This window comes from Equus przewalskii, chromosome 18, assembly GCF_037783145.1.
Source record: "Equus przewalskii isolate Varuska chromosome 18, EquPr2, whole genome shotgun sequence".
NCBI classification, from domain to species: domain Eukaryota; kingdom Metazoa; phylum Chordata; class Mammalia; order Perissodactyla; family Equidae; genus Equus; species Equus przewalskii.
In genome coordinates, this window is record NC_091848.1 from 58,775,270 (window position 1) to 58,791,017 (window position 15,748).

The window sequence follows — 15,748 nt, forward strand, 5'->3', positions numbered from 1 at the left end:
AATGTTTATTACTACTACTGTGTTTCTAACCAAACTTTATTTTCAAAATACCTACTATTCTTCTATGACTTCTAGCATTACTTGTGACTTGAAATTTGGAGAAGGATTTAATTTGTCCTTCCTGGTTTATTTTAAGCCACTAGAAAAAAGTTTAATACTACATGTTGGTGAAGCCTTCAGGTATGGCATCAAATTCGTGTGAGGAGAGGGAAGAGTCAGTAATGGTCCTGAGTCAGTCCTTGCAAACCCCAGCAGGAGCATCACTACGAAAACGTACTAAGTTACCTGAAACGTTCAATTAAGCACAACAACCATGTCTCAACCATTATAGTATTTCTCTCCAGCCAGAGAAATGGACAAACCTATTTTAACATTCATTTAAGTCAACTTTTAGTATCAATTTTATTTATTTTTTAAACTAAGAAGAGAAAATCATCAGAAAGCAGAAAATATGCACAAAATCAGTTAAAATACTACAGTATTTTAATGTACCAGTTACATGCAGGATGTATTTGCGTTAAGTACTCTCAAGAGTAATTGCATATATTTTTGGAAATTACAATGTAGTGTGCCAAAAATTCTAAAGGAAAAAAATAACTTAAGCAATCAGGACATAATTCATAATTTTTAGCAGACAACCTGTAAGTGAAAAATAAATATATACAACTCAGCCCTTTTGAGATTTACAAGGCACAGGCTGAATAGGACCACATGTAAATATTTAAATGCAAAACATACAACATTTTATCATGTGTTATAGTGAAAGGTAGAGCTTAATGAATTAAACTTTGTAACACAGTGATGTCTAAACATGAAAAAACACTTGCTTCAGCTTTAATGCAATAAATTCTAATTGCATAATATGTTAATTATGAATGCAATAACTTCAGCTTATACACACTTACACGGTATCATGGGACCACTATAGCCCAACTTGCTTCTACATAATCTTTATGTGAAAAGGTAGAATAGGAATGGATGTTTATAGACTGTAAACGAGACTTGGAATCATGGAAACAAAGGACAAAGTCAGTACTTTTCTCTCTTTTCTTTGCATAGGTATGAGGTACTGTGGTCAATTAGCAGAATACTAGTTAACTTAGTATCAACATAGCTGTAAGAATTATTGTTATCATAGTCATTTATGCCCAGAGTTTAAAGCTTGAAGTGTTAATAGACTTAAAAGAAGCCAAACGACACAAGCAGTAGCCCCGTCTCTGACCTCCTCCCGCCGCCGTCTGGTCGCCCACCAGCGAGAGCCTCTTCTGTCCTTTCAGCCACTCTTACGGCAGACAGCCCCGTGGTTCTACCTGTAATACTCTGGTCTCGTCAACCATCCGTTTTCAACAGGTCGTCTGATTCTGAATCCCAGCACCACGTTTTACTAGCTCTGTGACCTTCAGCAAATAACTTCTTTAGCCTCAGTTTCCTTGTCTATAAACACCAATAGTAGAACCTACCACATAGGGTTACCCTAAGGATTAAATGATGCAAAATCCCCTATGTGTAATAATATCCTGCTTAAAATACAGTGATCATAGATGACAGCTATTATTATTATGTTCCCAATGGTAGATGAGGATTTGAATTCTCTTAAAACACCCCTTTCTCCATCCTCCTAAAATACAGTATATCAGTTCTTTAAGTTACATTCAGTGCTTTCATCATCATGTTCTTTTTATATCTGAGGCAACTCTGGATTAATGGGCCTCACTTTGTATCCACATCAAAACAATGTATGAGAAGCTGGCAAACTAGCTAAAATGCTGCATCACTGGAATATTCTGGATAACTTTCAATTTGCTAAATTCTAGGGATTTCTGGACTAAGAGAAACTGGATTATATCGAACTTTTACTGTAGTTTTAAAATTATTTTATTCAAATCTCTGTGAAACATTCCACTACTGCAGTTACTATAACACATCTGTATTACTCACTTACCTTTTGCCTTCTGTTTTTATCATTTTCACAGCTAAGGATGTTTAAGATGTTACAGATTGTATATTCCAGGTTTTCTTCATATACAGTGTTTTTCAGCATTGACACCATTGCTCTATACACTGCTTCCCAGTGATTAATTTAAAATGAAAGCTTCTGCTTAGAGTTCACAATTAGAAGTGGTCTCTAAGTTGTGGGAAGTAAGATTTGTGTACCGTAAATGCCTGATACATGTCTAAAATTCTAACAGATATTTTTGGAGCAGTTTATGCTCAGGGAAAACACAATTTGGTGAGTCACAACCTATTTTAACAAAGCACTGGAGTTTAGCAAACTTTTGTTAACTTCCACTTAGCAAAACTGGAAATTTCAGTTTACTGGAGGCATTTTAAAGAAGAAAAAAGAAGTTGGTTATAATAATTATTGAAGAATCACACATTAATTCATTTTTATACTTCTTAATCTTAAAATGCGATGTTTTCATTCAGCCAATGAAATAAAATTAGATACTATGTATGAAAATGTTCTAAAATTCTCCCTCATTAACATTTAAGTTCTCTGAGGATGAGGAATATGTCTTATTTACCTTGTGTCACCACTGCCTAGGACAATGCCAGACTAGTACCAGTATAGAGATGTGCAAGAGTCACTGGGTAAATAAATACAGCTTAACTTGGTGTCAGATAATTTACAAATGCTGGACAGTAAAACACCAAATGCCATATTAACACAGCATTATTCTTTTCAGCATAAATAAAGCACACTAGTTGGTACATTACATTTTATGTTTCATTGATGGTGACACACAGTAAAAATTTAATATATATTAATTACCCATGGTCCCTTATAAATATTTAAGGTTCTTTTTCACAAGCACAATCATACTGCAAGGTCATACCATAAATTTTTAGAAGATAGACAATTTACAAAATAAAACGCATTAAAGATATCACAAGTCATGATGAGACTGAGGTGGCTTATAACTCTAACCTTTAAACATTCTAATTACAAACAAATGTAGACTTTTACCAAGAAGCTGATAATTCTGGGAGCCCTTCTGAGAAAAGATTTAGTCTTCATAAAATTAATGGCCACATTAGCATACCTGAAGTCCTATGTTCTTAAAAAAGCTCATTGAGTCCATAAATGCAAGAAGATGATTATACAGTATTCTTAGATGCACAGATATCTTTTAAAAAGTTTAAAGTATTTAGTTTGCCTTAAGATATATTCTTTGAATTGAAAATTGCTGAGGTTTCCAAATACTATCTTTTCATGTCTTCACAGCCTGGATCTGATCTGATAACAAAAAACAAACAAACAAAAAGTTATCAGTCTCTACACAGTAAAATCTACGTTCTAAAGTAATCCGAGACAAATCCTAAGAACATGGTAGAAACCTATGCATACACCTGTTTCTTTAAAAGCACAATTCATACTACAGTTTTTACTTTCATCAAGTTGTACATGCACAGTGTTGAGTCAACTAATTCTTGTATGAAAAACAGCAGTCCCTAGCCTCGTCTCCTCTTTCTCCTTTCAGAGGCAACTACTTCCAACTTCCTGTTGGGTGACTACCTCTTTATCTCTAAATAATATACTTTTATTATTACTTTTTTGTTTTTTTGAGGAAGATTAGTCCTGAGCTAACTACTGCCAATCCTCCTCTTTTTGCCAAGGAAGACTGGCCCCGAGCCAACATCCATGCCCATCTTCCTTTACTTTATACGTGGGACGCCCACCACAGCACGGCTTGCCAAGCGGTGCCACATCCGTACCTGGGATCCGAATCGGCAAACCGTGGGCTGTTGAAGCGGAATGTGCGAACTTAACCACTGGGCCCCCAGGCCGGCCCCCGATTATTACTTCTTGAAATAGCAGTTCCTTCACTGTAATAGGAGCCTCCAGCTCTCACACTCTCCGCTGCCCATCTGCACCCGCAGAGTGCTCCCACGCTCCCTTTGACAGTTGTCTAGTCATCTGCAACGTGATGGCTCGAGAGCTCTTCACAGCCGAGACAGGTGGGCCGCCCCAGCCACTCCTCCTTCCCTCTACCACATTCTGTTTTCCCTGGAGTTAATAATCGCTCCTCATCCTCAATGCTGCCTCTCTGCTTAGTTTTTTTAATGTACTTAACACTAATTCAACCCCACAACTCCCACATTGTTTAAACCTTTATTATTATGAAGCACATCACATAGTCTTATCAACTTCACTTTCTCCTTGGTCTTCCAAATCCGGACCAGTTGTTCTCTGTGCTTGCCCAGTTATTCATGTGAGAACTTCCACGATCATTCCAGGATCTCCATTATCATCCTGGGGATTTCTCCCCCCACTCTCTTGGGCTGGTTTTCGTGTTCCATGCTCCCCTATTTTTTCTTCTTGGTTTATTCTCTTGTTTTTGAGGAGTACGCCTCTCAGTGGCTACCTTAGTAAAAGGTATAGGAAGTAAATTCTTGAGACTTTACATGGTTGAAGGCGTCTTAATTCTGTAGTCACAATACACTGAAACTGCCTAAGAACATAATCCCATTATTTTCTCCTTAGACTTTTCCAGGCATTGCCCAATTATCTTACAGCTTCCAAGTGCTGCCCTTGAGAAGTTTGACACTATTCTGTTTCCTTATCCTCTGCATGAAACCTCTTATTTTCTTCTCAGGAAGCTTGTAGAATCTTCCATTGTCTTCTGTGGTGAATTGTAATAATGATGCCCCTTGGTGTGGCAATATTTTCATCCAATGCATTGGGCCCTCAAGAGGTCTTTCAGCTAAAAGCTCATCATGCAGCTCTGGAAAATACCGTTTGATGATTTATTTGATGATTTTCTCCCCTCTGTTTTCTCTTTCTGAAATTCCTATTCTTGGAAATTAAGCCTCCTAAACATGACCCTTTTCTTATTTTTTCTTTCCAATTTTCTATTCTTTGTGTTTTTGCTCCACTTTCTGAGAAACTGCATCTATTTTATCATCTTTCTATTGAGTTTTCTATTTCTACTATTCTCTTAATATTTTCCAAGAACTCATTTTTTTATTCTTTGATTGTTCCTTCTCAAGCAGTACCCTGGTCATACTCATGAAAGTAATGTCTTCTCTTATCTGTTTGAGGATTCTCCAATAGTTGTTTTGAAATGTTACCCTAAATAAATTCTACTTCCTCTAACCTGTTTTTGTTTATGTTCCATAATTCATAATGTTTTTGTCCTCAAACGGCTGGTGATCCTTTGCCATCTTCTCATATGTGGTCTTCATTCTAGAGTATCTAGTTAAGCCATTTCCTTGGGAATCTTGGATGTTAATACCTTTAGGTCTTTTCTTAGGTTGAGATCTTGTTCCTCAAAGACGCCTTTCTGTGTCCTGCCTACTGCCAGGGTCTTCTGGGAGAAGTAGAAGAAGGCAGAAGAGGTTACGATATTCAGCATGGAAACTTCCAGTTGTTCCTCATTTTCACTTCAGCACTACCACACACAGCGGTGCCTGGTGTTCTCCAGTCCAGAGAGCACACTGTTTGACTTTCTGCAGAGAAAGAACCTTGAGTCTTCTTTAGGGGCAAGGATGTGTATGTGTCTTCTCTTAAGCCCCACCTCATTTTTATGTCCAATTTCCATCCATATCTGAGGCTTTGAGAGCATCTGCAGTGTGAATGAGGATGATTACCAGCTTTCCACAGCACTAGCTTCGAATTCAGCTTTCTTGGGTCTGTTAAGTCATTTGACATTCATGAGATATCCAGCTTCCAAAATTTGGTTGCCATTTTTGTCACTCCCATTCTTTGCCTTCGTGGGTTAAGGTCTTTAAACAAAAGTCCCTTTAACGTTAGTGAGATTTGAGGAGAGGATGAAACTAAACCTGTGTTCAATTCTCTATCTTTCATTGGAACATCCATTTGTATAATTTATAAGTCTTATATTAAAACCTGGAAGCATTATTAACTTTTTCCATACAGATGAAGTGATGAAATGAATATTTCATTAGCCATGTGGGAGGATTTCTTTTTATAAATATCTCATTTGAAAGTTTCAGAGCTAGATGACAGCTTATACCTCTGTGACGGTTTCTGTATATTCTCTGGTGTTTTAAAGAATACTTCATAGTCTACTCAAGGGTTTTTTCTTGTCTTTGGGCTGTAATACATAGGTAATTGTTGGGAATCCTTCCAAAAGAGAATGGAATCATGGCACAAAATGTGACATTTAATATTTTACCCCAAATTTTTCAACCTTAAAATAATAAGATTAAATTGGTCCGAAAATTTATATAAATAAATAAATGTATTTAAATAAATATTTATATAAATAAAATTGATTTATAGGACTTGTCTCCTATATTTACTGCTACTTATTTTGCAAAATAGGTTTTTACCTCTTTTCAAATCCAGAGACACAGTTAGGAGCATCAAAATGTAAACTATTTACTATTACACAGGACATACAAAAAAAGGACTTCATATTCAAAACCAAATTGACACATTTTTTAATCTATGTACTAAGTTTTCTCCTTTGCCAAATAGAGCAGTTAGGTAAAAGGGTAAATTTAACATTTACTGAGTATTTTCTTATACTAGGCACTTTACCACATACAGTGTTTTATTTAATCTGTACAACAATTTTTGATATTTTATTTAATTAACAAATTAAGAAAATTATCTGCACAAGCTAAGAATAGATGTTGGTTAATGATTAATAAGTAGTGGAATAAATCTGCTGGACTCAAAAGCCCAAGTGCTTTAAACTACCATCCCGTGTTGCCTACATGAAATGGGGTAGTACCACTCACCCTGCAGAGAGCTGCCGTAAAGTTTATGTAAAACAATATGGTAACACAAGGACACAAAAATACTTCCAGTAATGTATCTCCTTACAAAGACTTGGGAAGTAAGATGCGAAGATAATAGATCAGAAAAGTCAGACACAAAAATTAGGTAACACCAGCGTGGGCAATGGCACTGAGATGCTGGATCATTCCTGACACCTAGTGGCCTCACTGTTACAGACAAAATATAGCCAGAAAAGAAAAAAGGGAAGAGCTACAATTTAAAATCTGGATTAGAAACCTACATCCATGCTGTATCTTCACTGTGAGCAATAACAGGCACTTGTAAAATAGAAAATCAAGGCTGAAAATATGCTTCTAGTGTCTTTCTGGAATGTTCCTTTGTAATCTGTTTTATGTGAAAACCAATCTCATAACTTTGACCACTTCTTCACCAGTCTAAGAAACTAAGTTGGTGTGTTCACACAAAAATCCCAGCACTAGAGGTTTTCAACTAAGTTTCATTTAATTGTAAAATATGACTAGAATGCTCTTTTCAGTTTAATGATAAATGTCATGATGACTACATAAATACACAGAGAAAGAAATACAATAGTCTGTGCAGTTAACTAAAATACCATATTTTACCAATAACACATACAAATATTTATCAGATGTACATTTAGTGCTTTGAGCCAAAGAAATACTATGTCTCTCTATGTGTGGGCAAGCAGGCTACTCTTAGATCCACTGTGACATGAGGAAGATAAAAAAATCACACATAACTCGCATTAAAAGGTTAGTGTAGGAGAAATTAAATTTATAGCCACAAGACTACAACTAGAATTTATAATATTTTGTTATTCACTCTTGTTCAGGGCAGGGAGATTCCTAATAGGAATAATTCTCAATTGTTCTGCTCACAAATGAAAATTTTTTGGCCTGACCATCAGGGTCCTCTAATAAGAAGGACCTGCGGAACTTGGGTTCATTCACATCTATTGCTCTTTGTGGGTCATTGTGCTTTAAGCTGTTCCTGTGGCTAGTAGACAATGCATTTAGAGAAAATGACATATCTTAATTTATTCCCTGATATACTAAGCCTGTACCAAGCTAGGATGGCTATTTTGATGAATAACAAAGAGAACTGCAATATACAAAACACCAACAGAATACCAGTATTGATCATACTAGGCTTGAGTGTTAAAAGTTGTGTGAGCATGCTATGTATAAATGGAGCTCGATATGAGTACGGCATGAGTCTTAAAAGAGACATGCCATGCAGACTTATTTTCAGTTATTGATAGTAAGGCCAAAAATTAGTGCAAACTTCAAATGTGCTTCTATTACTAGATCTGATAGAAATTTGTTGCCATAAATAAAAATTATTTTCTAGAGTTGTCATATATATTGATTGTAAAGATGCAAACACTTTATTTAAATAAATCCTTTAGAAAAATGTAATAGAAGTAAATGGAGCAAAGTATGGAATACTTACTGTATTGTTTTTTCTGACAGCAGAAATAAACGGAAACAAGAGGAAAAAAGGCAATGATATAACAAAAATAAAATGTTAAAGAGGAAAGGAAAATGTGAACGGAAAGCAAATCAAGGCTGCAGATGCACAGTATTTTGGGATGTACCTTGAAGCCAGTCTACACCTTCTTGCAATCCTTCTCCTTTTAGGGCATCACTAGCACTGAAATAAAATCCATAAGAAATACATCCATTTCATTACATTATAGAACTATAAGAATACATAATTACAATTTTGCCATATGGCAAATTAATATATTCTAGTAACATATCTGAGCAAAACTGGTTACGCACTGAAACTGAATATACACAGGAAATAAAAGTCTGAGTGCTCAGGAGCAAGACTTGAGAAAATTATTCACCGTTTGTATTGACGTTTGTATGGACATAATTTGTAGAACATTTGGAAAAGTCTATCACTAAAAAGTTATTGTTCTAGGAATATTACACAGACTGACATTAAGGAAACATATACTCTGAGTCATCTTCCCAGTGGGGACGTTTTATTGAGTCCACCACCCTACTTTGCCCAGCCCCAATGACTCAATAGCATTTATTTATTAGAAATGGTTGACTTAGGTTGTAATTTAGCCATAGGATGGAGTGACCTTATTTGAAATGGAATTTGATATCGATAGGGTATAAACTGTTAGAATAAAAAATCCCAGTAGATTTCAATTGTAATTTTATATTTATTGGCTTCAGGAACCTGGATAGGTTATTTACCTGTTTTGTCTCTACTTTTAGCAACTGTAAAATGGGGGAATAATACCATTGGTCTCATATGGTTATGTTGAGAATTAAATATTTGAGATATGTATATAAAACACCTAAAACAGGGTTTTTTCATTGTCTTTCCATTCTTAAGAGAGTAAACTTAACTCCTTATTTTATATTGGTGATATTATTTTATAAATAATCACAACTAAGTTATATAAACTAAAATAATAAAATGCAGAGGATTTCTAGAGTAGCAAATAATCTTTTTCAAAGGTGCAGACTAATAATTTCTTACATGTTACTGATCTAGTCATTTCCTTTCAAAATATACTCACATAATATCAATTAGTACACACACTTAGATTTTTCTGAATGATTAGGTTCCTTTTAGTGTGCTCACGCGTGATTTTAAAATGTAGGGAATTATCTAAAAGGGTTAATGTGATTCTAACCCAAACAGAAATTACTTCCAAGGAATTACTTATTAGACTAAGAATATGACTTACCACAGTAATTTAAAATAGTAAGACAGAAACAAACAGGATGAGATATACAATTATTCAAAGCAAACTATGGATTATCCTTATCAATAGCAAAACATCAGTAACTGAAATACTTAAATCAGGAAAGTTCAATGTATTGATTTGATCACACACCTATAATCCCAAGCAAGTACCACAATGAAGGAATCCTTGCCCTTTGGTGGAGGTGTCACTACCCTACTCAAAACCCTTTACCTTTTCCTAATAATTCCCAAGCGTTTGTGTCCTACCTTTCCTTTCATAAGACCTGTAACTAGAATAAAAGCCTATGTGATAATAGCCCCTGTTATTCCTCAGTGGCCTCCTCTCCTGCAATTTCCCCCTACGTGTCTCTGCTCCGGCCAGCCTGGACTGCTCGCTCTTCCTGGAACACAACCAGGCACTTGCTGGTCTGTCTATCCGGAAAGCTATCCCTCCAAACCTTAGCCTGAATGGCTCCCTGACTTCAGCCAGAGCTCAGAGAGGAAGCACCTCTCCTTATTCTTTCTCTTATTACCCTACTTTATTTTCTTCATCCTCCCAGTTGACATTTTATACATCTATTTACCTGTTTTATTATGTGTCTCCCTCACAAGACAGTAAATAAGCAATAAACAGATATACTTATCACGCCAGAGACTGAGTCAAAAAACACACAGGAGGAACAAGAACACAGACCCTGAAAATCAGAGTTGACTATATGTTTAGTACAATGGTCAAAGACAAACCACAAAAATTTTCCTTTAATTTTCCAGACTATACTTCTCTATGATCTTTTCCTTATTGCCCAGTAAATTTACTTGTACCTAAGGCAAGAGAGATGCAGTATTTTATCTCTGTATCACTGAGCACTACGTTTATCTCTAACACAGGAAAAGAAGGATAATGTATTTTCAATTTTATAGACGCTTTAAAGAACATTGTGAAAAATAAAGAACAAATGTAACAAATGAAACACTAACTGGAACTCAGTGAGATGTCCAGTTTGAATTAAGGAGAAGTCAAAATTACAGACAAATTTAAAACAAATACTTGGTGTTCTTCTATAAGTTACACAGAAAATACAGAAACTGGCAATATAATATTCCATATCCTCATATGTCACAACTGAATAAATAAAGCTGTTAAAATTCAATTGCTAATTATTTTAAGTGGAAAGACTTTTACATTTGCAAAATTAATTTCTACTACAAAATTAAAAGCAGGACTGCTTTTACTAATTAGACCCATGTTTTGAGTGTTGTATATCCTTAGTCACGATACTTAATACAGTGCAAAAATTAAAAATTATCCTACTTTAGACATCAATTTAGATATGATTTAGAGAAATACAAAAGCACTAACTTAAGATATTTCTCTACCCAAAATCCCTCCTATCTTTACCAACCAAATACAGAACCTCAAATTTCAACTCAAGAACCATTTAGTAAACACTGACTTTTCCTCTGATTCCAAAGTCAGGAGGGTTTTACTTGACATGTGCCGTGTTTCACTCCTGAGCAGAGGTGCTGCAGGCCTTGAGGACCGAGTTTCAGGGCTTCCTCAGGCGTGCTTCTATTACTCTTTCAGCACCAAGGGGAGCTCCTAAAGTTCTTTTCTGAGCCCTACTATTTCCTTCATTCTCTGTTTCTCCGTCCAGAGACACTGGATTTCTCTGCCTGTGTTGAGCCTTTCTCCACAGATACCTTCTTATAAAAAGGGGAAAACTGGCAGGAGAAGGACATCTTGCAGCAGGGGAGGTGGGTGGGTGGATAGAAGGGAGCTTAACATGAGGTAGTGGTAGGCACTGAAATAGTGCCTAATATATAACTTCTGGTTATCCTTGCTGGAACATTTTGGTAGAAAGGAATCCTGGAGTTAAGGATATTAGTAAGAAACTGCTTTTGGAATAAACAATGTGTAATAATTTCAGACAGTAATTATTTAAGAGTTCAACCTTATTAGTATGTTCAAATAAGATTAATATTTCAATTTCTATTTATTCATATGAACAAATATTTATTGTGTACCTACTGAGGACCAGGTACTATTACTATTCCAGGGGTACAGAGTGAACAAAACCACTAAAATCCCAGCTCTCATGGCGCTAATGCACTAGTCTAGGAAGACAGACTATAAAACAAAAAACAGAAAAAAGAAGAGGGCACATGGCAACAGAAAAATAAAGCAAAGTAAGGAAAAAACAAGAGACGGGGGTAAGATACAGCGATATTTTAGAGAGCTCTCAGGAAAGGTCTCTCTCCTAAAGGAAGAGCAAGAGGAAGCCAGTAGAATTATTTTGGAGAACAATTCGGATGAAGGGAGTCAGACATGCAAATGCCCTGCGAGGGATCATGGCTGGTGATGCGATCAACACGCAGAAGGAAATCAGCGAGGCTGGAGTGAGGTGAGTGTGTACACTAAGTTACTCTTTTAAAGAGTAGCTTTAAAACTAAACTACTAAACTACAAAACTAAACTAACTTAACTTTAAAATTACTTTTTAAACTTTTTGCCCAAAAAGATTTGAGAAGGTTTTATCAGTAATATATTCATGAATACCCATATTGCCGCAATTCTATAAAACAAAATCCTTAGCTTACATCCTGCCATGTTAGGTCACTTATAAAATGAGCTTGAAAAAGAAAAACTGAAGTTTGGAGATTTTTTCCAGAATGATAAAATGAAAAGTAAATATAAAACTTTACCAAATATGCCATGGTTTATCTTTGATGTTCTCTAAACACAGCAATTGAGACACTTTTACAGATGTCACTGCATCTCTAAGATCCATTTTGTTGGCAAAGAATAAGATTGGTATTCGGCGGTGCTTAATATCTAGAAGAGAAAATAAGACTATCATCACACTTCTAGCTTTTTGGGTCATTTTCCCTTAAATCCTTAAAATTGAAATTCACTGTTTTCCAATCATTTCTTTCTATGTCACGCATACATACACATTTAAAGACATACACTGTCAGGCATGTATTTGAGCCAGAAGAGAATTTAAAAAATCCCTCTTCCTAAGACTGTCCTTTGGCTGGAGCTTTAAAGTGAAGACGAGTGAGGTGGGAGGTCCTCAGGAAGTAGTTACTGAACGGCACCTATCAAAGGGTCAAATATTCTGTTTGTTTCGCTTTTCCTGTCAAAACGAAGGAGGCAAACTTCAAACAGAAGGAGAAGGAAGATAAACTGGATCCTGAATGTACATGTTAGTCGCAGTATTGTTAGTGACAAGCTAGAAATTTTAACGGGATATTTTTACCTTGTAACAATTTTGGAAACATTTTTCACTGTTTTGAATACATAATACATTTAAATAGTTCAAAATTCAGAAGACACAACATGGCATAGAATAAAAGAATCTCCCTCCCATCTTTGTCCCAGGCCATCCACTCGTCTTCCCTAGAAGCAGCAACCCATATCATCCATTTCTTAGCATCTTTTTAGAAGTATTTTACATATTTGCAAACAATTATTACATATTATTCTTTATATAAATAGTAGCAGACTATTCTCTCTATTTTATCTTTTGCTTTTTAATTTCATATCTTGGAGATTGTCTCATATCAGTAAATATAGAGCAGTTTCTTCATTATGTCAACAGTTCTGGAAGATTCTTTTAGTACTACGTACCGTAATTTAACCTGTACCCAACTGAGTTACAACTATAAACAGTGCTATAATGAATACACTTGTACATGGGCCAGTATATCTGTAGGATAAATTTGAGAAGTGGAATTGCTAGTCAAAAGTTACATAAATTGCTATTTTGATAGACAGTGATTACCAAACTGCCTTCCCTTAAAAATTGTATCAATTTAACTCAATAACAATGCAAAAGAATGAGTGTTTCCACTGCTCTTGCCAAAAGTGTCATCAAACTTTTTGATCTTTTCTGTACGATAGGCGATAAGTAAAAAGTACTATCAGAAAGTGTTTACTTACGTTGTTTTGAGAAAGGTCAAAAATCTTTCTGTATATTCAAAAGATGCTTATATTTCTTTTTTTTCTGAACTATCTGGTCATATCCTTTCCCCATGTCTCTATTAAGTTTTTATTTTTTTATTGACTTGTAGGAACACATTAAGTAGTAAGGAAATATGTCCAGTAGCTATGATATGAACTGCAAATATTTTGCTTTGCTCGTCACTTATCTTTGACTGCTCATGGTTCGTCTGCCATTCAAAAACTTCATGTAGTTACATTCATCAGTCTTTTCTTTTAGGAATCTGGGTTTTGTGTTATAGTTAGAAAGGCCTCCTCTTGCCCCAAGATTATTTTAAAATTTTTCCCATACTTTTTTCTATTGCTCTAATGGTGTAATTTTTATATTTAAATATTTAGTCCAGCTGGAATTTATCCTGGAGCAGAGAATGTCGAGTAGATAAAAAGGCAAAACATAACTACATGATGTTTACAAAAAACACACTTTGAACATAAGGACACAAACAAGCTGAAAGTAAAAGGATGGAAAAACCTATCGGTGCATACATCAAAGTGTAAGAAAGCTGCAGGGCTACACTAACATCAGACAAGGCGTACCCAAGATGAAAGGTAATCAAAGAAAAGAAAGGCATTTAAAAACTATAAAAGGGCCAATCAAGCAAGAAAACAAAACAATTTTAAGTGTGTATGTAGCTAAAAAATAAGCTTCCAAATACATGAACCAAAACTTGACAGTATTAAAGAGAAATACAAACAATTCCACATTCACAGGTGGATACTTCAACACCCCGCTCTCAGAAATTGATAGAACAAGAAGATAAAAAATCAGTAGTAATGTGGAAGATGTGGGCAACACTATCAACTGACATTTATAGAACTCTTCACCCAAAAACAGTAAAATACACATTCTATGTAATTGCTGATGGAATATTCACCAAGCTAGACCATATATGTTGGGCCATATATTTCTAAGGATGAAATCATACAGAATACGTTCTTTGATCACACGGAATTAAATCAGAAGTCAAGAACAAAAAGATACCTAGAAAATTCCCAAATATGTGGGAAATTAAATAACACACTACTAAATAATCCAAGGGTCAAAGAAGAATTGACAAAGTAAGTCAGAAAATGCTTTGAGCCAAATAATAAAGAAAACAAACAGATCAAAATTTGTGAGATATGCTAAATCCTTAGAGAATATGTATTGCTCTAAATGCTTATATAAGAAAAGGGAGATGCAAAATCAATGATTTCCACTTCTATCTGAAAAAGATAAGAGACAATGAAATACAGTATAAGTGCAGAAAGTTCACAATAAAAACAAGAGCAGAAATTAATGAAATTAACAAAAGACAAACCAATGGAGGAAATTAACAAAGCCAGAAGTTGGTTCTTGGAAAATTAATAAAACTAATAAACTCTTTAAAAGATTGATCAGGAAAAATGCAGGAAACATAAATTACCAATATCATGAATGAAAAAACATATACAGATCTTACAGACATTACAAGGATAATGAGAGGATGCTGAACAATTTTATGCCAATAAATTTGACAACTTAGATAAATCATTAAATTTGGTTATAAATTACCAAAAGTAGCCAATAAGAAATACAAAACTTCGGGGCCGGCTCCATGGCCGAGGGGTTAAGTTCGCGCGCTCTGCTGCGGCGGCCCAGGGTTCGGATCCCAGGCGCAGACATGGCACCGCTCGTCAGGCCACGTTGAGGTGGCGTCCCACATCCCACAACTAGAAGGACCTGCAACTAAGATATACAACTGTGTACCGGGGGCGGGGGGGGGGGGGAGGGGGGCAAGGTGGTGGGGGTTTGGGAAATAAAGCAGAAAAAAAAAAAAAGATTGGCAACAGTTGTTAGCTCAGGTGCCAATCCTTAAAAAAAAAAAAAGGAAGATTGGCAACAGTTGTTAGCCTAGGTGCCAAACTTTAAAAAAAAAAAAAAAAAAAGAAATACAAAACTTCAATAGCCTTATATCGTTTAAGGAAACTGAATTCATAATTCACCACCCCACCAACACACAAAATCCCAACCCAGATGGCTCCACAGGTATGTTCTATCTAATGTTTAAGTAAGAAATAATACCAATTCTACACAAATCCAAAAAATAAAAAGAGGAGAAATAAATATTCCCCAAGTCATTTTATGAGGCCTCTATAACCCTGATACAAAATCAGATAAGGACATTACAAAAAAGAAAATAATAAATTAAAAAGGCTCATGAACACAAAAATAGAAATCTTTAACAGAACTTTTCAGCAAATCCAATTCAATAATATATGAAAAAGGTGAACATTCTGTGGTCAAATGAGGCTTAACCCAGGAATGTAAGATTGGCT

At 35.3% G+C, this 15,748-nt stretch overlaps 1 protein-coding gene across 1 annotated transcript in view; it reads right to left on the reverse strand.

The window, feature by feature from the left end:
- Window positions 1–383: 383 nt before the first annotated feature.
- The window catches only part of ARL6 (ARF like GTPase 6), a 40,746-nt gene continuing 25,381 nt past the window's right edge, over window positions 384–15,748 (reverse strand). Inside the window, exons 6-8 of the mRNA XM_070582918.1 lie at window positions 12,151–12,280; window positions 8,331–8,386; window positions 384–3,238 (exon numbers count right to left, since the gene is read on the reverse strand). Of these exons, the coding sequence (XP_070439019.1) occupies window positions 3,213–3,238; window positions 8,331–8,386; window positions 12,151–12,280 (212 nt within the window). The 3' untranslated portion in view covers window positions 384–3,212. The remainder of the gene's footprint in view (window positions 3,239–8,330; window positions 8,387–12,150; window positions 12,281–15,748) is intronic.